Source organism: Dendrobium catenatum, unplaced genomic scaffold (assembly GCF_001605985.2).
Source record: "Dendrobium catenatum unplaced genomic scaffold, ASM160598v2 fragScaff_scaffold_853, whole genome shotgun sequence".
NCBI lineage: Eukaryota > Viridiplantae > Streptophyta > Magnoliopsida > Asparagales > Orchidaceae > Dendrobium > Dendrobium catenatum.
The window spans coordinates 3,314,602-3,339,728 of NW_021319315.1; the positions used below are offsets into that span (position 1 = coordinate 3,314,602).

At 36.2% G+C, this 25,127-nt stretch overlaps 1 protein-coding gene across 1 annotated transcript in view; it reads left to right on the forward strand.

Annotated features, from left to right (window-relative positions):
* The first annotated feature begins 5,586 nt into the window (after positions 1-5,586).
* LOC110097207 overlaps positions 5,587-25,127 on the forward strand; it is a 26,574-nt gene continuing 7,033 nt past the window's right edge. Inside the window, exons 1-9 of the mRNA XM_020823467.2 lie at positions 5,587-5,671; positions 6,087-6,187; positions 7,987-8,148; positions 12,059-12,121; positions 12,220-12,316; positions 17,321-17,399; positions 17,567-17,775; positions 18,345-18,490; positions 18,627-18,749. Coding sequence (XP_020679126.1) covers positions 5,587-5,671; positions 6,087-6,187; positions 7,987-8,148; positions 12,059-12,121; positions 12,220-12,316; positions 17,321-17,399; positions 17,567-17,775; positions 18,345-18,490; positions 18,627-18,749 — 1,065 coding nt within the window. The remainder of the gene's footprint in view (positions 5,672-6,086; positions 6,188-7,986; positions 8,149-12,058; positions 12,122-12,219; positions 12,317-17,320; positions 17,400-17,566; positions 17,776-18,344; positions 18,491-18,626; positions 18,750-25,127) is intronic.

Sequence of the window (25,127 nt, forward strand, 5' to 3'; positions counted from 1 at the left end):
TGCGTAGAATCAAAGATCAACTCAACTCAAGTGATTCCGCTTAGATCTCACAAAGAAATCTAAAACAAAATTTAAGAACTCACTAAGAGATCTTTCAGATGGGGAAAAAGGGAGAGAAGAAGAAAAGATATGGGGTAGAAAACCAAGAGCTCCACCAAGGGGCTGTTGGGTATTTCTTTGAGCCTCTCCTAGGCTTTCCTCACTTGAGAACTCACAAAGAGAACTCTAGAACTCACAAAGAGATCCAAAACCAAAATTTTCATTAACAATAATCATCCCCGTTACATGAAGAGGAGAAGGCTTTAAATAGCCAACGGAATAAAGAAAATACAAAGACACAATTGCCCTTAAGGCAAACACATGACACGGCCCTTAAGCAAGAGCATAAATAGAAAGAAATACAATAAACTCATAAAACATAAAATAAAATATATCAAATACAATAATGATCAAAAGTAGATCGTGGCCGTAGATCATGGATATTCTGATGTCCTCATCATTCTCCCCAGGTGGGAGAAAACTCGACTCTGTCGAGTTGGTGTCTCGAAAACTTGTGCATCTGGGTTTATCTGTTGTAGCTCCTCGCACTCTGACCACGTATCCTTTGACTTTGGTTCACCTCTTCACCTAGTCAAGTATCTTCTTTATCCACCCTCTTTTGTGGCAATAATATCATCACTAGGAATCATGTCAACCTTCTCCGCTATAGGAATTTTGGGAATAATTTTGGGAGTGGAGGTAGGCTTTGGGGTTCTCACAAGGTGGGGTCATACAAGGCTTTATTTGAAGTGGATTTGGGGGTTTAACTCCGAACCGTCAAAGTCTATTAAATCTTTTATGTCAGAAAAGGAATGAATGTTGAACTCTGTAAGCAGATCCACCACGCAAGCGTTGTTATTGATTTTATTGACCATTCTAAATGATCCCGCAGTTCTAGCATGTAATTTCCCGGATGAATCCGCACCATTACTGAGTTACCAACCTTAATAGATTTAAATTGTCGTTTAGAATCAGCATAAAGTTTATACTTATTATTGCTCTATTCAGTTAGGCGTGCAATTTTCTTAAGAAAGTCAAGCATATGTAATGTAAATGCGGCATGTGCTATGCGAATTCATATGTCTAAAATTCAAGACTCAACAAGATGAACATGAGGTGGTGCAAGAGACTTGATATGCAAGATGAATGAAATATGGATTCACACATAAATTTTAAACAAAGAAAATTTTGGAAGACAACAGACTACAAAACATACGCAACAACATACTAACTCACACGAACACATAGCTAGAAAAAGGTGGACGAGTCACAAAAAGAGGGGTTTTAAAGTGTTCGGTTTAAGGGAACTGGTGTAGGGGGAGAAATGAAGACATCTTAGCTACCAGGGCACTTTTATAGATAGTTTCAGTTAGGGTCAATAGCAGTCTCCTAGTGGTAGTAGTGTAATCGAACAAATTCATCCAACTAGGATAGAGGTGGTCCTTATCATGGTAGGACGAGGCTATAACAGGCAAAATGTATGAATCAGGAATAAAATAAGATAATGGGTCCTGATTCACATCCATATGGGGATAGCCCAAAGATTCGTCAGTAGGTATGGGACTTATAAGATGGGGAAGAGTTCCTGGGACATATGTGGGTACAATAGTAAGAGAAACATCAGGAAGGTATGGGCTAACGCTCTGTCGAATATTAAAGTTGGTACAAGGAACGGTGAGGTAAGTCAAATCAGGAATGACACACTTTGCCAAATATAAATCTAAATGAGCAGCTCTAAAGTTATACTCTAATGAAACAAGAGGAGGCTCATTGTGGGCTCTGAAAATTCGGCCCCGGCCTCCCCGCCGCTGCTTTTTATTCGGCGAGGGAGTTTTAACTGACTAAGTTCCGGGGTAAATTTTGGAAGACAGATGAATTTGTAGATAAGACACTACCCAGAGATTTCGCCCTCATTTTGCGAGGACTTTATGATCTGAGTTCTGGTTTCCTATAGGCGCAAGCCCCTATAGTTAATTACCCCTCCCAATAATGAGAGAGAACTTTCGATTAAGGCTAGTCGTCAATCAGATACGTATAAATACGTGTTATCTGGCATATAGTAGCAACAATGGGTATTGGTATTGGTTGGAGAATTTTGGAATTTGGAGAATTGGAAGATTTAGGGATTTCATATTTAAAATAGAAATTGCACCATCTTGCACTTAAAGCGGATGGTGGGGGAATGGATGATGAACCCGATCAAGATCTCATGGTTCTGTCGTCCTGGGCCATCGTGGTCCCTGGTCTACTTAGTTAGAGGAGGTAGTCGACCCAACCGACAGAAGGATCCTTGTCGGCAGCCATGAGTTGCTTCGTCCAAGGGGATCTTGTAGACCTGGGATGAGTATTTGCCTAAGGGGACAAATTTAAATCCACCTTAGCTAACAGATGGCTTTGTGATTTTTGGACTTTGGGATTTTGAGATTTTTGTGGAGTTTTACGGGATTTTTGGATATTTGGGATTTTTTGTGTGGAGCTTTGGAATATAGACTTTGGATATTTGGAAGATGTTTGAAGATATCTGGGAACCCCTCCGGTTGAGATCTGCATTCAACATGGCCATCATCAGAGTGTTAGGAGTCATTTTCATTTAAAGCTTGAACATTGTCGACTCTATCTAGCTGTGGACAGAGGACCGGGCTTCGTAGGCTTTATGCCTTTGAGAGTGAACTCTCTTAATTTTAGGCTTTGAAGGCCTAAAACAAATATTCTAGTCGCCACGGCCACATATTTGTTTGTTGGTTCGAACCTTGTCGACTCCTATTGATCTATATAGAAGGATCGGGTTCGAACTTGAATTCACTTGTCAACCCGCGCAGCATCCCTAGACTTCACGTGTTTACCAATAACATGCTCGCCGGGGCCCATGCGGGTATTTAATTACATTTACCCCTTTTAGTGTGCCTATGTGTATACAAACTATTGTGCACGTGCGGGGGTATTCTTGGAATAGACGCCTTCTGTCTGCTTGTACGAATGTTGCAGATCCGGCAGCGTGGCGTAGCAGCTTCTGAATAGAGTTATTCACTGCTTCGTACAGGTAGACTGTCGTGCACTACTCGTTGCTTTCTGCAGGTGGATCGTAGTGCACTAACTAATCTCCTGCTTTTGATCCGTAGGTGCCTGTATTTATTGTAACTCCTTGGTACTTTGATTGTGAACATTATATTGGGTACGCCATGGGTCTTCTATAGTAGTTTATAGGAGTATGCATCTATCACCAACCCCTCCATACACGTTGATTGGTGTTGGCTATATGAGGATATTATATCCATTACATATATGTTGCTATAGTCTATAAAAGCTCTTTTCATTGTATATTGCATCATATGTGTTTTCCCTTGACTTTGTGGCTTTCATCACCACCTTGTGAACAATTCGTCGAATATACGAGTGTATGGATATATTTGTATAGAATCCATCACTTCTACGTCATTTCAATCAATGTTACTCATGAGTGAATTGCTAGTTCTATTTGTATTGACTTCAAGCGTGCCACAACACTCAATATACATTGGTTGTAGGTCAGACTACTACATGCATTGTCAATTTTCTGTGAGCAAAATTGCTTTGAACGTAGATCTCCCCAACATCATATTTGTTGTGGTCATTTTCCCTTCTTGTTCGAGGATGACATTTTGCATATTATAACGAATCTACATGCAATTTTGTTTGTTACACACCATCTGGTGTTTACTTGTAATGGATTGATGTATCCAGTCATCATTGAAGGGTGATTGATTGTAATAGTGTTGTAGCATTCGCTCATTGAAGTTGATCGTAAAACATTATCACATTCACTTAAATCTGTTTCACAGTCATTTAGAAACTTTCAAAAGTTTCTTGTAGCTGCTTGTAAATGGATCATTCTATATGCAATAGATTTATGTTCATGCTTATAGGTGCATTATTCTATCCACCACAAGTCTTCAACATATGTTTTGCATGTGAATGGTCATGATCATTGCATATTCTTTATATATGACTATTGGTAAGTCATCAAGTTCATTGAGAAATACTATGTCATTGAATGATGTTCTTTACAATCTTGTAGATGAATGATGCTCACATTCCTTTGATTCACAAGCTTTCCTTCTATTTCATTTGTATTTAGAACTCATTGCTTTGCAACTTATGATTTAATTCTAAGCATGATCATGTCTTCTTGCATAAGTTCAAACTCAATTCAAGTCCATTGTTGTTCAAACTCAAATTCTTTGTATTTGTTCATTTGAGTTCAAGTTATGCATAGTCCTTTGTATTTTCTTGTATACAAGTCCAAGTGACCCAAGTTCAAGTTTGAGTCTATGTTCAAATATGAGTCCAAATATGTACCCTTGCTGTCCTTAATGTTCAATCAAATTCAAGCCTTATCGGCTTAATGTTCTAATCAAGTTCTTGTTTTAGATCAAGTCAAGTTCACAATTGATCCAAGCTTGACTTTAGTTCAATACATTTTTTTTTGAGTTCAATTGATGTATTAAGTCATTTAACTCTTGTTCAAAAGTTGAAGTACAAGTCCTTCGTCGTTCTTGCATGTCATTCGAGTGCAATCAAGTCCAAGTCCCAAATTGTTCTCTTGAGTTCAAATGAGATTCAAATGTAGCATTGCTTTCACCCGAAATTTCGGCAGCCTTCCGGCGTCTCTCCCGTTTAGGGAAAAACTACGGAAAACTGGGCCTTTCCCACCACGCTAAGAAAAGCGTGTATGGTAGGTTCCCTCTTTCGAGGACACCGCGGCCGTGTAACTTTTTGATCCCCCACCACGCTAAGAAAAGCGTGTATGGGTATTTTTTTAAAACATTTCGCAAGAAAGTATTTTTTTGAAAATATTTTGCAAGAAAAATAGTTATTTCCCCGCAAGCGGGTACTTATGGGTATCCCCGCTTTGTCTTCCGTTATATTTAATTAAATAATTATAACTAATAATTAACTATTAATTATTAATTAATCATAATTAAATAACTAATTAAAAATTATAATTAAATAATAATTATTATTAATTAAAGTTAATTAAAATATTTTAACCGCCTCCCCCCTTCTCCTTTCTCTACTCACTGGATCCGGCTAAAGAAGCGTGAAAGGGAGAAAGTTACCTTCAAGCCAGCGATCTCCTGTTCTGGCTTCCGATCCGTGACTCCCGATCCAACAGGATGTCGTCGAGGGAGCAAAGTCGATCGGCAGTGAGGGAGGCGAAGAAGCTTCGACTAAGGTAGGAATATGCTCTCTCCTTTCTCCCTCTCTCTCTCTCTCTCACACTCTCTGCTTGTGTGGGTAGTCGGCAGAGGCAGACGTCGTCGAAGGAGGGAAGGTGGGTGGAGTTCGCATGAGAAAGGGGAGCTCGGGATGGGAGAGATAGTCGGGTCGAGGAACCGAGAGCTTCGGTCGAGTAGGATGATGGCTTCGGCTTGGAATTGAGAGGGAGAGTCTTGTGTGGAGCCAGGGAGAGCAGCCGAGAGGTCTCCATTCCTCTTCGTTTTATAGACGTGAAGACGGAGCACAATCGAGGTGAGATCGTGGATTTTGAGCAGGATATGCGGAGAAGCGATGGATTCGGCGCCGAGCTACAGGATTCCAGCAGGATTTGAGCCAGATTTTGCGGAGGATTTCAAGGATCCGACGGGGATACCAGGTATTTTTTCTCTTTTTCTTGTGTTCCTTTGGTCATAAGATTAAGGTCAACACTCATTCAAATCAGGCTAAAACACTTTCAGAATCAAATCATTATCTTCCAAACTCATAGTACTAATCTCAATAGAATCAGGATAAATGAGTTTAGGGTCAATTAAATCGGGAGTTAAATCAGGTAGTAAGTTTAGTTGAACCACTTCCGACTCGAGACTATTACCATCAAGATTCTCCAAAGTCAACTCAGTAGGTGATATAACTATATCAGGATCTTCCGAGTTTAAATTCGATGTGTCCAAGGCCAGATTGGCTTCTTTCAAGATCATATTACTATTGTCCAGGCAGACTTTATCCACAGAGTTATCCTCGAGGAGACTAGGATCAGGGTGGGCTACGGTGTGGATGTTTAAATGTTCCAGCTTTCCTAGCTCAGGGTTTAAGTCATGCTGTGAGCAAACTCCATCACTTCCGTTTCATCCTCAAAGAAGTCCTCATTCTTGATAGTATCTACGAAATGGATGTATTTGGTCTCAGGTTCAGTAGATTTCTTCCTTTTACTGCAATTCTTTGTTAAAATTACACTCGTAGGGTCAAGGACCAGGGAGGCTAAGGGTTGACTGGGATGGCTAGAAGTAGGTCCGAGTGGGGAGTCATAAGGGATTGGTCCAATAGAAAACCCAGTAGAGGGTCGGCCATCAAGGTTAGGTGAAGACCTATAGGGTGGGGCAACAACCCAGATGTTACTAATGGATGGGTGGTCTCGACCACAGTAATGTCCACGGGTTGTCCCAACAAAAGAGGTAGGGTGATGCTCTAGATGACAGTCACTAGTAGAGGGTCGGTATTTCAAATTAAGTTATCGTCTCATGTCTTTCCAAGTAAGGTTCTCACCGCGAGACTCTTTATGATCTTCCGATTTCATCCAAAATTGAAGAGCCCGATCTTTTAAGTGAGACTTAGCGATGCTAACCTGGTGCGACTCAGGGATATGGCATGATTCAAAATAGTCCTCTAGCTAACCCATTCCCTAAAGTAGTAAGGGTCCAAAGAACCATCAAAGGTACGCAGATGATAAGGTGACTCCAAGTGAGGTCGTGGAGGCCTAGGCTCAGGTCTAGGATGATAAGCTGAGTGGGGCATGTAATTAGAGTGGGGATAGTCAACGGGTTTTTCCGTCATAATTCTAGTCATAGTGCCCACTAGGTTAACGATGTCATCTAAACTCTTTTGGAGTCTTATCGGATCCATTGGGAGGCGTCAAGTGACACTCAAAGATGGTTGGGTGTAAGGGACGTCATTGACACAACAAGTAGGCTCACTTAAACTCACTAAAGGGTGTGAAAATAGTTTGGACAGCAAGCTACACTAGAGCGTTAAGTAACCTAGGCACTTAGAAAGGTGGCTAGGTTGAGGACAGCACCTAAAAGCTTAAGAAACTAGCATACAGTTCATTAGATGTGTGCAGAATGTTCTGGACAGCAAACTACAACAAGTCATAAAGTTGTCTAGGTGTTGAGGGAGGGTTAAAAGGTGTGGACAGCAATTTACCACCTGCCTAAACTCACCTAAAGGTCAGATAAAAGTGCTGGAATTGTAAAGACAACAGTGAAAAACAGTGAATAAACTTAGATATGCGATGATATGCATGCAAAAATAAAACTATAACGCAAGGTTAGACCCTAGGATGTTTTTCTAACATGTCATGCATGCCTACCATGCTCTGATACCAAGATGATGTAAAACATTCCAGGCAAAAGTGATTTGCTTAAAGAAGTTTGCACGTTTAGATTTAGAGCCAATAATAAGCAAGATCTTATGCGGAATTGAATGATAAGATAAATATTAAGTGGTACCTAGCTTAGATTAACTCACATGCATAGAAGTTAAGTTCAAAAGATAGCCAGCTTAATCCAACATTGCATACATGGATAGTTCCAACAATAGATTCCAATACTAACAATAAGATTAGTCTATGAAAGATCCCTCAGACAACTCTTCCTATTACTAGGTTCTACCGACGAATAATTGATATGATCTTCATGAATCCATTAATAACCATAAACGAAAAGTAAACTAGGAAGATAAGAGCATTAGGGAAAGAGTTTCACCCAAGGACTGAAGTCATACAACGTTCCGGTGGTGCTTTGATGGTTGGATCGGAAGTAGCTGGTGCTTGACAGCTTCTTGGATGACTTGGACAGCCACAATCCACGATCAAATTCTTGGGCAGCGAGTCTTCAACATGGGAGAACGATTCCTAGCTGTCTGGCCTTTGATGGTTGCTCCCGGAGTGGCTGGGACGGTGATGGGCTACTGTAGGAAGCTCCAAACAGCCAGCTGGTGGGCGAGGACAGCAATCTGTTAAGACCCAGAAAACCTGGACAGCGAGCGGGGTCGTTCCAGCAACCCAGGCATCAAATCTCCTTGTTGAAAATTGCAATACAGCAGGTTGCCCTTTCTGGAATTCCGGGACAGCCTGCTGTAATACCACAAAATAGGAAAACTATGGGGGAGAGAGAGGATCCGTTTCAAATTTCAGATTTTTGAAATCTGAAATTAAAATTGATGAAATCTGGAATTAACTATGTGAGAGGAGGCATTAAAGAGGTATTTAAGTGGTAGTGATGTGGCAATTAAATAGAAACAATAAGGGAGAGGTGGCCGGCCACATGGAGAGAGAGAAGGGCTTGGTGTTAAGTAAAATGGGGCCCACAAATTAAAGCAGATTTAATAAAAATCTGAACGGAATTCTCAGGTTTCAAATCTGAGGGAGGTTTCCTTAAGCAAGGCAATCAATTAACTCAATTTGAATTTCAAATTGGGATTGAATTACAATTAAGAAGATTGCCTAAAATTAAGGATTTAATTTAGGAAAGTCAATTATGTCTCATGGGGAGATTTGAAATTTCAAATTTCAAATCACAAAATAAAGATAAATACTAGCATAAAATAAAAAATAAATTGCAAATTAATCTGCAATGATATTTTCCTTTTCCTTTCTTGTAACAATAACCAATAAAAAAGATACTAGTGAGCTATGAGGCTCTATAAGCTTTGCAAATTAATGAACGGTTAAAATACAATACTTGTAATAAAAGAAAACATTGAAATCATCATTGAATAAACTTACCCTTACTTCTAAAACATTAAAAAATCATAACTAACATCACTCTTTATTTCTTTCTTCTGAAGTTTACATTGAATATCAATTTTAGTCTGTAACAGATTTGACTACACTTTCATAATAATATTTAATGAAGCTCAGGTAAACCTGACATTATCGCCATTGAATTATATAGAGGCTCCTTTTACCTCTTTAGGGGTATATTTTGCCCCACATGTTATGCAGGTATCATATTTTTTAAGATCCCTTTTGCCCAATCTACAATACAAGTTTCATATTCTGGACCCTTTTGCTCACTTGATATTGCATATATCATTTCATAGAATAGTCAATATTTACTAATTTAATATTCAGTAAAACTCATATATTCCTAATGCATAACTGTTTAGTATGGTTATAGGCATTCCACAATTTATAAAGCCATACATCTATTGCAAGAAGAAATTGATATGCATTACCTATAGAATGAAACTTCTTTTTAACATATTACCAACTAAGAAAAGATTGAAACACATGCTTGTTCACATATCAAACTTCAGTAGTTCATATAAAAATGCAAGTGCTTATACATGAAAACTTCAATGTCTTCTCATGGTGACTAATGAAATCTTCATAATGCATATCAACTCATTCAAAAGACATTACAAATATACCTAAAATTTATAATCTTGGTATTTATAAACTAACTTACATAACTTACCTTCTTGACGAATTGACTCTACCAATTATACACCACAAAGCCTTTACCTTTGATAAACTATCCCAAAACTTTCTTTCTGCATAAATATACAAATAATCCTACAATACGAATAGTTTATCATCTTTAGGAACTATATTGAATGTAGGGAACATAAAAGGTAACAATAAACAGTATAATTCTTACCTTCTTCTTTATTTTCTCTCTTAGGCTTCCTTCACTGTTTTCTTCAAAGAAATTGCTCACTCTCTACAAACTACAATTTATCACCTAGTTCTAAATTAATCACATCTAAATCTTCATCATAGTTTTCAAATAATTTTCATTTTAATAGGGTTTTAATACTTGATTTCCTTTGTTTTACTGCCACAAAGAAATTCCTTTCATTTTTTCACTGGAAAAATGCCGCTCCTTTCAGAAAATCCCTTCAGTCACTTTGCTGAATTTGCTATAGAGAAACAACACTATGCCAAAATCTGCTATAGGAATTTCTGGTCACTGTGCCGCTATTTTTAGGTTGCCGTAACTCTTAAATCCTCCACAAGCACTGTACCAAACAGTAAAACAGGGAAAACATGCACTGTACTGATTCTTCCAATAGGATTTGCTTGCGGCACTTCATGTTTGTGTGAATTCTAAACACAGAAAGGAAACAGAGAAAAGAATCTGTTGGTTCCGTCAAACATATCAGATAAGAACTTTTGTGAAGGCCCACTCACATAACTGCATAACTGCTTTCACATCCCTATCTAAGCATCTATTCAGGAATTAATTAGATATTTAATTTACTATATTTCTTAATATAATTACTAATAATTACTTAATAGTTATCTACTTATTTATAAAAAAATCACAATTCCACTAAAATAAATTTTATTTACCTAATCAGTTTGGATTCATGTGATGCTAATGTTTCTAAAAGTCAGTTTGGATTCATGTCGGGTAGGTCTAGTATGGAAACTATATATTTGTTGAGAGGTTAGTTGGAGAAGTATAGGTAGAGTAATGAGGATCTAAATGTGATATTTATTGATTTAGAGAAAGCGTATGATAATGTTCCAAAAGAAGTGCTATGGAGAAATCTAGTAAAAAAAGTAGTTAATAATACTTATATTCAAATCATTAAGATTATGTATGCAGGAGTAGAGGAGCTATTATTTTGTTCAAACACAAGGTGTTTGACCAAGTATTTTCCTATTTCAGTTATATTACATCAAGGATCAGTTTTAAGCCTATATTTTTTTGCTTTAGTTATGGATGCTCTTACTATACATTTGCAAGAGGATATACTTTGGTGTATGCTTTTTATTGATGATACTCTTCTTGTTGATAAGACTAGAGAGGGAGTTGATAAAAACTTGAATTACGGAGATCAACCTTCGAGTCTAAAGTTTTTCATTTGAGAGATCTAAAATTGTATACATGGAGTGTAATTTTAATAATAATTGATCTAGCTGTGAGATTGTGACTTTGGGTGATCAAATCATTAAAAAGAGCATGTTTTAGATGCCTTGAGCCTATTGTTCAAAGCGATGGTGAAATAGATGAGGATATTATTAGCAAAGTTCAAGTTGGACGGTTTAAGCGGAGGACAATATCGGGTGTATTGTGTGATAGAAAAGTTCTTCTCAGACTTAAGGGAAAATTTTATTAGATGGTGGTAAGACCTGCAATGCTTTATGACACATAATATTGGCCGTTAAAAGAGAAACATAAAATTAAGTTAAGTGTTGTAGAGATGTGGATGCTCAGGTGGATGAGTAGCTCCACTGGAAAACAAGATTGGAAAGAGTCTCCTTAGATGGTTTAGTCACATAAAACATTGGCCTTTCGAGGACCCTATTAGGAAAGCACGTGTATTAAATGACCTATGTTAAGAAAAGTAGAGGTAGACTTAAAAGACTGGTTTAAAAATAATAAAAAATGATATATTTTTTATTAGATTGAAATGAGAATTTGACTCTTAATTACGACACAAGAGAGAAAAATGATTCGTATAGCTAACCCCTTGTAATGGGATAAAAACTTCTTGTTGTTGCTGCGGCTACTGAGATCTTTTGCTGCATTCATTGGGCATCAGAAGATCAAACCTTTTTAAGTCCTTTACATTCCCTGTTCAAGGATTATAAGTTTGTGCGGCTTAGCAAGGACTCATTTTCTTGAGATCTAAACAATTCAATGGGACAAAGCTAAAATCAGAAGTAGTGAGTGCAAAACTCCATTCTTAGTTACAGAAAAGTTACCTCGAAGATATGTGATAGTGGCACATATTTTTATTATTATGTGAAGTTTAGCCTGAATTTTGATAATGGTCATGTTGCATTTTTTTTAATCCACTCTATGGTGACTGGATTTATGTGCAGAATATTTATCAAATATTATAATAAAAAGTTTAGATTGTTCATCATTACTTTTATTATTTTGTTTGCTTTCCTTTTCTTTATAAGATATTGCCTTCCTATATGTTGCTTAGATAATTGCTTGCTTTTAAATGGATACACAGATGCCGTAGTTTTGTAGGATACATTTGCTCTTGTGCTATAAAATCTGATGCTTTGTTATATTTACAGCCTTGTTCTATGGGATTTGCAACCGGTGGGAAGACTTTTTTCTTGTGGGGAGGCTGCATGATGGTAGAAATTGCAATTTTTTTTTTAACCATGTTCTCATCCTTTCATCAAAGCTGAAATATATCTTTTGTATCCCTGATTCTATTAGTTTTATACTTAAGATGCATGCAGAAGATTTCAGAAAGGATGCATATGGTGTGGTCACTGGACTTCGAGATGGTGGATACTCAGATGATATGACTCTTGCAGCAATAGCCGGTGGCAGTTTTCTTTATGATTGTCTTTTTATTGAATTTTTTAGACAAGTCTGCTTTTTAAATTTCCTTTTGAGGGAATAGGAATGTGCTGTTTGTCCTTTCTTGGGAGGTAGGATATATGTATATACATATATATATATATATATATATATATATATATATATAAGCAGAATTTGCATGATGGAAAGCTATTGAAGTATGCATTAGTATTCTCTTCTACAGTGTGAAAACATAATAAATCTTTAGCTTTTTAAAATTACCCGAATATACTATTATATTGCTGTTTCCTATGACCATTTGCTTGTTTTTAGGGGAGGTATGGATGATAGCCACAGTGGACTCATGTTTTTTAATTAAAGATTTATGTGTTAGTTAAAGTATTGAAGTGACACTACAAGAAATGCAATAATTTCAAGTGGACATATTCGTCGTAAAACTTTGAAAATCTGCTGAAAATAGTTTTCGATGGATTTCCGACGGAATGCTATACATCAGAAAATCAAGTGTTAGAAACGAATCAACGACTGAATATTTACGTTGGAAATTGGCGGAAATCTGCAAAATTAGTGACGGAATATTTCCGTTGGAAATTATTTTGGCGGAATTTTGATGGTTTTGGAAATGAAAAAAGAGGCTTTTTTTGGTAGAATATTGGCGGAATTTACCAACGGAATTTTCGGCAGAATACTGGTTGACAATTCTGCCAGAAATTTTCAAAATTCGGATGGAAAGTTCCTCTAGAATCTCAATACAAAATTTGTCCTATCGATCTTTTGACGAAAAATTCGTCAGAATCCTGTAGTATAGATAAAAATACCCTCTCCTTTTAATTGTTCTAAAATATAATACAAAACTAATAGGAAACAATTCTAGTAGTTTAGTTAGGTTAATATTTCAACATTGCAAAAAATATTAATCAAATATTAATTACACTATACTCAAACTATTCTCAAATATTGCAACAGCTCTACAATTACCAAACAGTTTTGTAATAATCTTACAGTTCTTATACTTTAAAAACCAACAAAATATTTACAATCACAGACAATCTACTTTGAATCTGTATCCTCACTCAACTCGGGTCATGCAAGTTGTTTTCCATTAAATTGCTCCATGATTCCTTGAAGCTCCTCCAGTATCTAACATTGCTACATTTTCTTGTCTGCTTGTGATTTTTGAACTTACTCTAGCTACCTGTTGACTAATCATGCATTGCTAGCTGCTTGCTGAGAAGCTTAAGGAACTAGAGGATTATCTCTCTAGTGTATAGGCCTGCGAGCCTAATCCCTAAACTCTCTCCTTCTACATTCCGCCTACCACCTGTGACCATATGCGATAGTTGGAATAATCTGCTGATCCAACAGATGATCCCTCACCAACAGTTTGGCTCTCTTGAAGTCGTGTATACTCCTACAAATGATAACCTAATATTAATCATTGTATGTGTCACTTAAATTATTTCTATTAATATTTAAAACTTAGAGACTCACAAAGGCTCTCATTGCTCGCTCGTCCACCCACTGTTGGTCCTCCTAGCACTAGTGGCTATTGACCTCCACTAGAGCTTGAATTCCTGCTCAAATCTCGGCTATATGTCGCTTCCTAAAAACCTGCTCAAATCTCCGCTATTCGGCACCGTTTACGTCGCTTCCCCCAAATCCTATGCCGATGTCGTTCACGCTCTACTCTCGATTTATAGAAGGGAGGAGAAGAGGAGCCTTCGGTTTCGGTTCCCGCACACAAGCAACTGCCCCGATTCCCCTCTACCCTTCAGCATTAGCCGAACATTCCACCTCCCTTTGTTCACCTTTACCTGCACTATTACATCACACCACCTAGATCCTTGTCCGGCTTTAATCCATCAAACCCACAACCCGCCGTCACCCCCCTTGCTATAGTTGATCTAGCTTTTGCCAACCAAGGCCCACTCTTTTCTCCTACTCACAACAGTTTCCCTACATCTACCCAACAATCCAAATCAGCCAGGCTGATCTCGTAGATGATCCTACTCACAATAGTTTCCCTACATCTATCATACATTCTTTTCGTAGAGTGGTAGAAAGACCCAGCTCTACAAAATTCCCCTAAATGGGGGAGACATTGGGAGGTTACTGAAATTTGAATTGATGACACACAGGACTTCATCAAATAATACAAAACCGGATTTGAGTTGAACCATAGAGAATTGGACTTAAATTAATATTCTAAAAATAAAAAGAAACCAAATATAATTTGCTATGCTGTTATCGAAAGAACCAAATGAATTTTTGTAGTGGACAAAACAACTTTTCTATGGATACGAATATGCAACATTACAATAATCATGACAACATGCCTACTAGCGTGTGTAGGAGAATTATAGTGAATACAATAATTGACCTATGGGCATGATAATACATATATAAATTGGGGATAAGACCAATTATAAATATTAAATCTATATAAATTTGAAAAAGTTCATTATATTACATACATTGAAATTGGTACGTGAGACCTCTGGGTTAAAACTAAAGAGTATATTGCTTGAGTCAAAGGCTTTTTAAGGGTTTCCCAACATTGACATTTTCACGCATGCAAGGATATAGGAGTTTTGATAGGAAATACTTGAGTTCACAAGTAACCCTAATGGGAATACTTGAGTTTGCAAGCAAACCTAACAATAATCGGTAAATTCAGCAAGAAAAATAGAAAAAGTTGGGTGGAAGCAATCAAAACAAGTAGATAATTTTATAGAAATCAAAGCGAAGCAAGAACGAAACAAATAAACAATTGATTTATAGAAATCAAAGTGCAGCAAGAACGAAATAAAGATACAATTGATCCTCAATTCGAGAGGAGGATCTCTCCCAATCTCTAGACGAGATGCCTTGAGCCCAAGACACCAAAGAGAACTTCAAGAGAAACAATAATCATGCATACCTTAACCCTAGCCTTTCATGTTCTTTAAATACAATACTTCAAAATAAAAAGCTTCATAATATAAATTAATTTTAAATTGTCCTCTTGCTTAAACCGCCCTCTCTCTCTCTCTCTCTCTCTCTCTTATTGCCGTCCAAGGAGGTGGGGCCCATTTGATTAGGCGGTTGGGTTTAGAGGAGGTGGCTTAGTCCGCCTCCTATAAGTCTGAACCGGCCCCTCCTGGGTCGGTTTGGACTGAGGCGTAACAAGTTTCTGAAGATTTTCAAAAATTAGGGTTTAATTGGGGAGCATGCAAAATTTGTGGAGATGCAATCAAGAAGGGCAAGAAGCACATGTTTATTGGGAAAAATGATAATTTAAATGCTAATTAGGGTTTTTAAATGCAAAGACTGATATTCCTTTTTTGTTTTATGCAACTTGAAGAGAGATTTGCCAAGGTTTTATGCCAACTAGGAGGGGAGTGAGAAAAAAAAGAAGGCCAGTCTCCCTCTTTGGGAGTCAAGCCATCTCTTTGTGATTTGTTCACTAAAGCCCTTTTGCACCAGGCACCAACTATAAAAGATTTATGAGAGGGGCATCGTGTATGATAAGCTCTTCGATAGGAAAGAAAATGAGAGGGTCATCTAGGATAATTAAGAGGGGAAATAGTGAGAGGAATAGTAATTTAAATAGTTGAGTTTCAAATTACTTTCTAAAGGCCTTCTAAAGAAAAAAAACTATAACTCCTCTGTCATTTTAATTAAATTATGTAAAAAAACAGTAATGTATTAATTTACTTATTTATTTGAAAACGTCCTACCTATAAGTTAAAGATTCTGGGACATTTTTTGAAGCCAGTAGAAATGGACAATAGCCACACTATTCAGAACTTATGATTTGTTGCACATCCATGTCGAACAATGCTAGTTCATCCTCGTCATAATTGAACAACCACTGCATGACTACTACCTTGTGGTCTTCACTTGGGTTCAAAACACACTTTGGTTAATGAGTTAATATCCTTAACTCATTAATTTTTTTTTTGCATTCTAAGAGGGAGGTATCAGCTATCCTCCCTCTCTCTCTCTCTCAAGTATCATTTTATCTCAACCTACTTTTTACCTAAAGAGGACAAAAAACACATGCTTTTAGCTTTGGAGTAATATTTTTTGCTTTCTCTAAAACAAAATCATCCTAAAAAAATCCTCCTCTTTCACCTCCAATGCCACCCATGCTCGGGAGATGGATCAAGGAGCTCCTACTATCGCCACTTCAAAGTGTAAATATTATTATTATTATTATTATTAAAAACATGTTCCATAACAAACTCTAATTCAAATATTACAAACACAATCCAAATCTTAGATCAATTGGACCTAAGTAGGAATAGTTATCCAAAATCCTAAATAACATTCGAAGTACCTAATAAAAAAAAAATCCAAATAATCCTAATTTCATGAGGTGGCTGGCCAATGGATAATTCCTTGGGTTCTTATGATCCTTATAATGCAAGAAGCTTACTGTCATCTCTTTGAAATATCGAGTACCCTTAGGAGGTTCTTAGGATTTTTGAAAGCTTTGGAAGATTCCAGAATATACAAATCATGAATATTTCCTTTAACATTAAATGAATGAAACTTTTTTTTTGGTTTGATACTGAAGAGGTCTAATTGTAATTAAGGTCAACAAGTTATCACTATTATGAGTTGAAAAGATTAGCTGATGGGTTGCATGGTTAAACCTGAACATAGGTCAGTATGGACTAATTCTGCTGCATAAATTATTCATCCAAAGATGGACTTAATCATATACCAAGGGTCTCTTGGATCAGTGTTGTGTTTTTCACTGCATAGCCTTGTTAGTTTCTCCAAATATTTAAAGGTCACGAGCACTTTAGTCATCCTCAGGCCTATGGTTATGAATTTAAGAGGCGAACCTCTTTTCATTATTTCCATAATCACTCAATCCAAATCTATTTCTTTTCCATTATTCTTTTTTAATGTTATTTCCATAAATGAATTTCAGACTTAGATGAATATTTATTCCTCCTTTTGTACCTTGAATACATATTTGAAGTTTCTAAAGAATGGTTTGTTTTTCTGATTAGGGGCTCACAAGAAGCTTATTTTTTCACCACCTGTGGCTGTATTTCCCCATCCTCTTCAAAGTGATCTTACCTTCCCTAGGTATCGATTTGCCACTTGCTACTGCTAGTAGTAGCAGAAGAGAAAATTAGAACGATCGTGTAAATATATCGGAAACAAGTTTTTTTTTTTTATTTATGATATTATGTTTTTGTTATATGTTATTTATCAATGCCAAGCATTCAAATTATGTCATTTTAACGTTACAGGTACTGGAACTACCTCAGGAAGCAAACATTTGTTTTGGAATCATATATTGATAATGTTAACTGGATGATGAACCGTGCACTGTTTTCTTCACACATCTATTTATCATGGTCATTTGTTGTGCCATACTTTATGGCAATGATGCATATAGGAGCAGCATTAAGAGCACCATATAGCAAATATCCAGTCACAGAAAAAACCTCATCCTATGGTGAGTGTATTTCCAAGTTTGCCCTCTTTAGCTATCAACCCAAATTTTCCCAATCTTATTGATTGATTGTTCTGCTCTATGTATTATTTTGGTTTGTCTTTTCTTTTCATTGAACCTGCAAAATTGCTTTTTAGAACTGTTTTGGAGATGATTCGGATGTTGCGTGTTGGGAATAGACGTTAGGTCTTTGATGTTTCTTGCCCTTTGGTTTGTTGATTTTAAGTCATATTGGTAAGGTTATAAAGGGGTAGACCAAAAGTAACAATTGCAATTTACCTACGAATTGTAGTCTTTTAATTTGGAGTGGAGTTAGGTGGTGTTGCCTTAAATCATATCTATGATTAGCGTTCAAGTATAAGGTTATTTTCTTAGAGGCATAATTATTTGAGGATCTCCTAAAATAGTATGGATGTAGAAGTATTTGAAATTATTATTTTTGTATAAATATCGATCTCTTTGCATATCTTTTGTCTGTTATCCAAATTAACAGTTTTTCAAGATAGACTGAAGAGTTTGGTTTTACAAGTAGTAGTTGTCATCTTCATAGAACTTGTTTCATTTTTCCCTAGGCCTGCCTCTATCGGGCTGCTTGGCTGTATGCACTATTGTGGAACTCCTTGCTATGTGGAACTTAACTAAAGTGGAGGTCCAATTGTGCAACATGCTATCTCCGGAGGGGCCAAGAGTCTCACTGCGGTCGTACAATTGGGGACTTGTAAGTGTTACAAATGTTGCATTTGCATCACTACTGCTGTTTAGCTTTAGTTAGTAGAGTTTATTTTTCATTTTGAAAGTATTTTACCCTAGCTTAGTTTTTTATTTGAGAGTTTTGAACTTGATACCTTGAACAGGTATTTGTTGCAATGCTGGTGGACAATTTTTTATATCCCATATCTTCAATGCGATCACACTTTTCACAAACTATCAACTGGTCTGGTATTCGATACCACTTGAAAAGAGGGAAAGTAGATAAGGTATGCATGTCTTACCAGCATGATTTTTGGTTTAGAATGAAAAAGATGTTATTTTCAAGGTGCCGTAATAGCCATGACTTAAAAATTTAAGTTCTAAATGGTTATATTTTCTGCAAACTTTTCAAGGTTTGTATTTGCTCGCATCAAGAAATCATTGAAACTAGACATGAGTTAGGAAATGGATAGGATTGGGAACAAGTGTAACAACATGGGAATGAAAAGTATAGGCTTACTCGCATAAAATTTAATCTTTGTTTATATTTCAATGTTAATTCCTAAAATTATTACCTAACCCCTTGTACTTTTGGGTTTCAGAGGTTGTAGCCCTGGTGCTCAATTTTCTCCTTTCGAACATAAATCTTTTCCTCTTCTCTCTCTCTCTCTTGCTCCCCCTCTCCCTCTCCCTCTCTCTTTATATATATATATATATGCTATTAGTCAGTGAGCACATATTATGCCAATTAGGAAGAATAGAAAAATTGATTGAAGGATACATTATGAATAATCATAAAAATATATCGACATATAAAGATATAAAATAGATATAAATATATACTGTTTCCATAAATTTGCTCTTTGTATGTCAAGCCCGATCCTAATCAGGGCAAATTTGGTTAAGCCTAATCAGGGCAAATTTTGACAAGAACCAAATTCAGGATCTGCGTTAGCATTGTGATGCTGACTTGTGTGTTTATGTTTGGCAAATAATCAAACAAATAAATGACCTAAGCATATTATTTTAATTTCATCTATTTGGTAGTTTTATGTTATTTTCTAATTTTAATTTTTTAAAGCATTCCTGTGAGTATGTGTCATATAAGAATTGGACGCGTTCTATTTAATTGTGATGTCCTTGGTTCGGCTTATCTCTATCTTAGATGGCTCAAGTGGATGGTTTAGGTCCGAGTTGTTGTTGTTGATTTTGTTGTCCCTATGAATAGTTTATAGCCGGTCTCATTCTATTAGGAGCTATTTGATTAGGTTCCTGTAGCACTTATAAGTTTTTATTGCAGTTTAATCTCACATGCTGGAGTACTTTGAACTTATGGGTGGAGCTATGTAGCTTTAAATCTACATTTCCTGTAGTTTTGAATCGTTGGTTCCTATATCTTTGAATCAATAGTATTTATGGCTTTCATCGATTCCTCTAAATATTTTCCTATAACCAAGCAAATTTAGTTATTTTTATAAAACAAATCTTGTAGTGGGTTTCCATGGCTTTGTTGAGCATCTCCTGTAGCAAGCTCCTATGACTTCGAATCAAGAGGGTCCTATATGGGTTTTTTTATTCACAGTACATTTATTCATAGCTTGCAGGATTATTATTTCAGCCCGAACTTTTTATTATATTTGGGCTTAGTCCACATCACTCAAGACATTGTAATTTAAAGGAAACAATTTTAGGTCGATGCTTATAAATATTAAGGTGTGAATAATGTAAAATTAGTTTTTGATCATTAAAATTTGAATTATCATAGTTTTACTTTCAATCATATCTAGACCTATTAGATGTGGGATTCCTTCGTGTATGATGGGAATACAGTAGCTAACTTCATGGGTATTTTATTTTATTTTGTACCATTAGGTGTCTTGGATTTTCGTCAATTTAGTGATTGTTTTGCGTAATTTTTTTCTTCATAATTAATTTATTATTGATATTTGCAAGTCTTCATTTCGATTGAATTGACAACTATTAATTAAAAAAGAAACAAATCAATCGCTTGTTGATTTTATATGGTTATAATTTTTTATTGATTTCATTGAGTTTAATCGATCATTATTTTATTATTTTGATTATATTTACTTATTTGTTATTATATATATTAAACACTACTATTGCCAGGTCCTAAGTCCTGGATGAGAAAAGTGAAGGGTTGCTTTAGGTAGTTGACAACCAGCGTAAAACTTGTCGAATAATCATGACATGAATCTCTTAAAAATTTTTGTTAATGCTAGAGCATCTCCTGAAAGTGATGCGTTGCATGACTAGAATATATCGACAAGTTTGCAAGAGCCGCTGCACTGGCGCCCGGGCGCAGTGTTAAATAGGCAAGGGTTCCCACATCAAGGATATATGTGGGCGAAGAAGTTAGTCCATGAAACTTAAATTAGAATAAGAACTTGAAATATATGTTCTCATATAGAAAAATTAATAAAATTAATAGATATTATGATTCATAGTAAGATAAATATTATGTGTATTCAGGAAATTAAATGGGTTGGAGTGAAGGCTAAGAAGATTGATAGTCTAGGATTTAAATTATAGTATTCGGGTAGGAGTAGTATTAGAAATGGGATATTGGTGATCATATATAAGATTTTGAAGGATAATGTTATAAAAGTTAATAGAATTGTGGATAGAGTTATAAGTTTAAAGATTGTTGTTGATGCTAAGATTATTAATATTATAAATACTTAGCTCTTTAAGTAGATTTGGATAGGAGTTCAAAATTAAAATTTTAAAATAATTGAGAAGAATTAATACAAAAGATACTTCTTGAAGAAAGAGTTTTTATTGGAGTAGATTTAAATGGACATGTTGGTAGAGATATAGATGATTTTAAAAGCATTCATGGTGACCATAAGTTTGGAACGACAAATGAAGGTGGTAAAATCAAATTAGATTTTTCTTTAGCTTATAATTTTTTCATTTAATACCTTATTAAAGAAAGTAGATGAGCATCTCATCACTTATAAAAATGGATATAGTAAAACTCAGATTGATTATTTTTTTATAAGAAAGTTAAATCGTTTAGATTGCACATATTGCAAAATTATTCCGAGAGAAAATTTATGTACCCAATATCGATTATTAGTTTTGAACTTTAAGATAAAGGGGCAAAACATAAAAAATAAAGTAAAACGATAGTCTACGATTAGATAGGGACATTTAAGAAATATTAATAAAATATTTTTGAGAGTAAGATTTTAGATCTTGAGATTTTGTCTGTACATGAGGATGCTAATGTTATGTGAAAAAAAATGGCTAGTGATATTAAGAATATTATAAAAGATTGCTTGAAATTGACTTGTTCGCTGCTTTGTACAGGTAGACTGTCATGCACTACTTGTTGCTTTCTGTAGGTGGATCGTAGTGTACTAACGAATCTCCTGGTTTGTTTGTTGATGAAAGCATTCACATGATACATTTATTCGTGGTCATTATTTTGCATACGAGTCTTCTAGAACTGACTACAGGCATTTGTATTTGCTGTAGTCATTCTGCATTTTGTCTGTGGTTGACGCACTGGACGTACAGTAAACCTTCTATAATGGCCCCCTGGGAAATTACATTTGTTATACATCACCTGCTTCTGCTTGCAGACGAGGTATTGTGTATATGATGGATTCTGGATCCTCACCAACTGTGTGACTCTTTTTATCGTTCATGAACAACTCATTAATTTTGGTGAACTGTTGTATAAATAAGGAGTCATCTATAGTGGCTCATAGGGGCTTCCACATGTACTAGTAATCTTGTCTCATGAAGAATTATTATTTTCAATCAAGCTAACATGCTTCCTTGGAGTTGAACACTATCGATTGCACATATACTTCATTCATCCTAACCTCATTGAATGCATCAAACCGTCATATTCATTGCATGTCAAATCACACTGTTGGTAGAGGAAAAATGATCATAGATCTTGTACCATTGCTTGCGAGCCTGCCATCATATTTCTCACTCTGATCTTTACTTACAAGCGGATTGTCCTTAGGGTTCTTTATCCACTAGGGATTCTTGCATGTTAATTGGACTTGCATTTGTTGTAGGCAGCAATCTATCATCTTCGTTTGCAAGTAGACTATTACATGCTCATTTGTACACTGGTTTATGTTGAACAATGAGAGAGGCCACCTCTTCTACATCTCCCTCGCTCTGCCTGTACTCTTGTTATATTCGTTGCATATGACGATGGTCCCATCATCACGATCATTGCACAATTCTTAGTATCCTCCCTTCTAGACAATTAATTGAGCATTCTATTGATTATCCACCATTCATAAGAAGCCTTTCAATCTTCATTGTTTGTAATGGTTGGTTAGTGAAATGTAGGGATTTTCCCTAACCCCACCAAGAACTTTGCATGTATGAGGTTTGAATGGATCATACACCTTAATTAGCACTTGAATTCTAATTGGAATGATAGTTCCATTCATATCTTGATAATTCCTCAAATCAAATTCATTATTTCTCATCTATTGGTGTTCATTTGAATATATGTTAAATCATATGATATTTTGAACTTGGTTCACTCAAACCCCTTTGAGTTATTGCTCAAGATGAAGTTCTTGATAAATCACTTAGTTTATTTAGGTCCATCTTTAAATTAGATTTAAAGTCATAAATTATTGCTCACTTCAATTTCAATTTTATTGTAGATCACTTCTCTTAATTAAGCTCAAGTTCAAATTGAGTTCGAGCTATCTTGCTTTTGTTTGAGTTCAAATGCATCCCCTTGTTGTTGTCAACTTCGGTCCACATTCAAGTTCACTTTAGTTCGAGTTCAATTCAGCTTGAGCCCGAGTTCATGTTCAAGTACAAGTCTTAGTTTTAGTTCATTTAATGTCAATGTTTAAGCTCAAGTCCAAGTCCACATTTTGTTCAAGTCTTAGTCTTATTTAAGACAAAATTTTGGCAGCCTCCTGACGTCTCCCTCATTTAGGGAAAAAAACCAAGAGGCAGCCTTTCCCTCGACGCTGCATGAGCGCTTCAGGTAGGTGTCAAATGACACCGTGGTTGCATTTTTTTATTTAGCCCCGTCCGCTACTTGAGCATTTAAGGGTTTTGAGCACATTTTTAAAAGAGCACAATTTTCTTTTCCCCCTCTGCACTACGTGAGTGTTTGGAGGTATTTATTATTATTATTTTTTATCCCCCTCGCTGCAAGCGCCGCGCCGGTTTCCCTCCCTACTACGCTACGTGAGCGTGTAGGGGGCTTGCCGGCTCGCCGCTAGCATTTAAGAAGGATTGTTTTGGTCGTCGCAATGCCGCGCCGGTTTTCCTCCCTAATATGCTACGTGAGCGCGTAGGGGGTTTGCCGGCCCGTCGCAAGCCACGAGTGAAGGATTTTTTGAATTGAAAACATTATACCTTTGCTTAGGGGCAACGACGGCGAGAAAAGATGCACACAATGTTATTATCACAATTATAATTATAACTACAATACAACAACAACAACATCAAGCCTTTATCCCACTACGTGGGGTCGGCTACATGAATCCTTTTTCTCCATTGTGTTCTATTAAAAGTCAAATTCTCATTTAAACCTAATAAAGAAAGGTCATTCCTAATATTTTCTAACCAAGTCTTTTTAGGTCTACCCCTACCTTTCTTAACATAAGTCAAATCTAATACCTCTACTCTCCTAACCGGGTCATCGAAAGGCCGTCGTTTTATGTGACCAAACCATCTAAGGCGACTCTCTCTAATTTTATCTTCTACTGGAGCTACTCCAACCTTTTCACGTATATGCTCATTTCGTATCCTATCTCTAAGGGTAAAGCCACTCATCCACCTGAGCATTCTCATCTCTGCCACACTTAACTTAGTATTATGCTTCTCTTTTAATGGCCAACATTCGGCACCATAAAGCATTGCAGGCCTCACTACCATCTTATAGAATTTTCCTTTAAGTTTGAGGGGTACATTTCTATCACATAACAAGCCCGATGCATTCCTCCACTTCAACCATCCAACTTGAATTCTGCTGATAATATCCCCATCTATTTCACCATCACTTTGAACAATTGAACCAAGATATCTAAAATGTGTACTCTTATTAATGACTCAATTGCCTAAAGTCATAATCCCCTCACTAGGTCTATTACTACTAAAATTACACTCCATATATTCCGTTTTAGATCAACTCAAGCGAAAACCTTTAGACTCTAAGGTTGACCTCCATAATTCAAGTTTACCTTCAACTCCCTCTCTAGTCTTATCAACAAGAAGAATATCATCAGCAAAAAGCATACACCAAGGTACATCATCTTGCAAATGTCTAGTGAGAACATCCAAGACTAAAGCAAAAAGATATGGGCTTAAGGCTGATCCTTGATGTAACCCAACCGAAATAGGAAAATACTTGGTCAATCCACCTTGTGTTTGAACACAAGTAATAGCTCCTGCATACATATCTTTAATGATTTGAATATAAGCATTATTAACTCCTTTCTTTTCAAGAACTCTCCATAGCACTTCTCTTGGAACTTTATCATATGCTTTTTCTAAATCAATAAATATCATATGTAGATCATCCTTATTTTCTCTATATTTCTCCATCAAACCTCTTAATAAATATATGGCTTCCATAGTCGACCTACCCGACATGAATCCAAAGTGATTTTGAGAAGCATCAATATCACGCGGTAGCA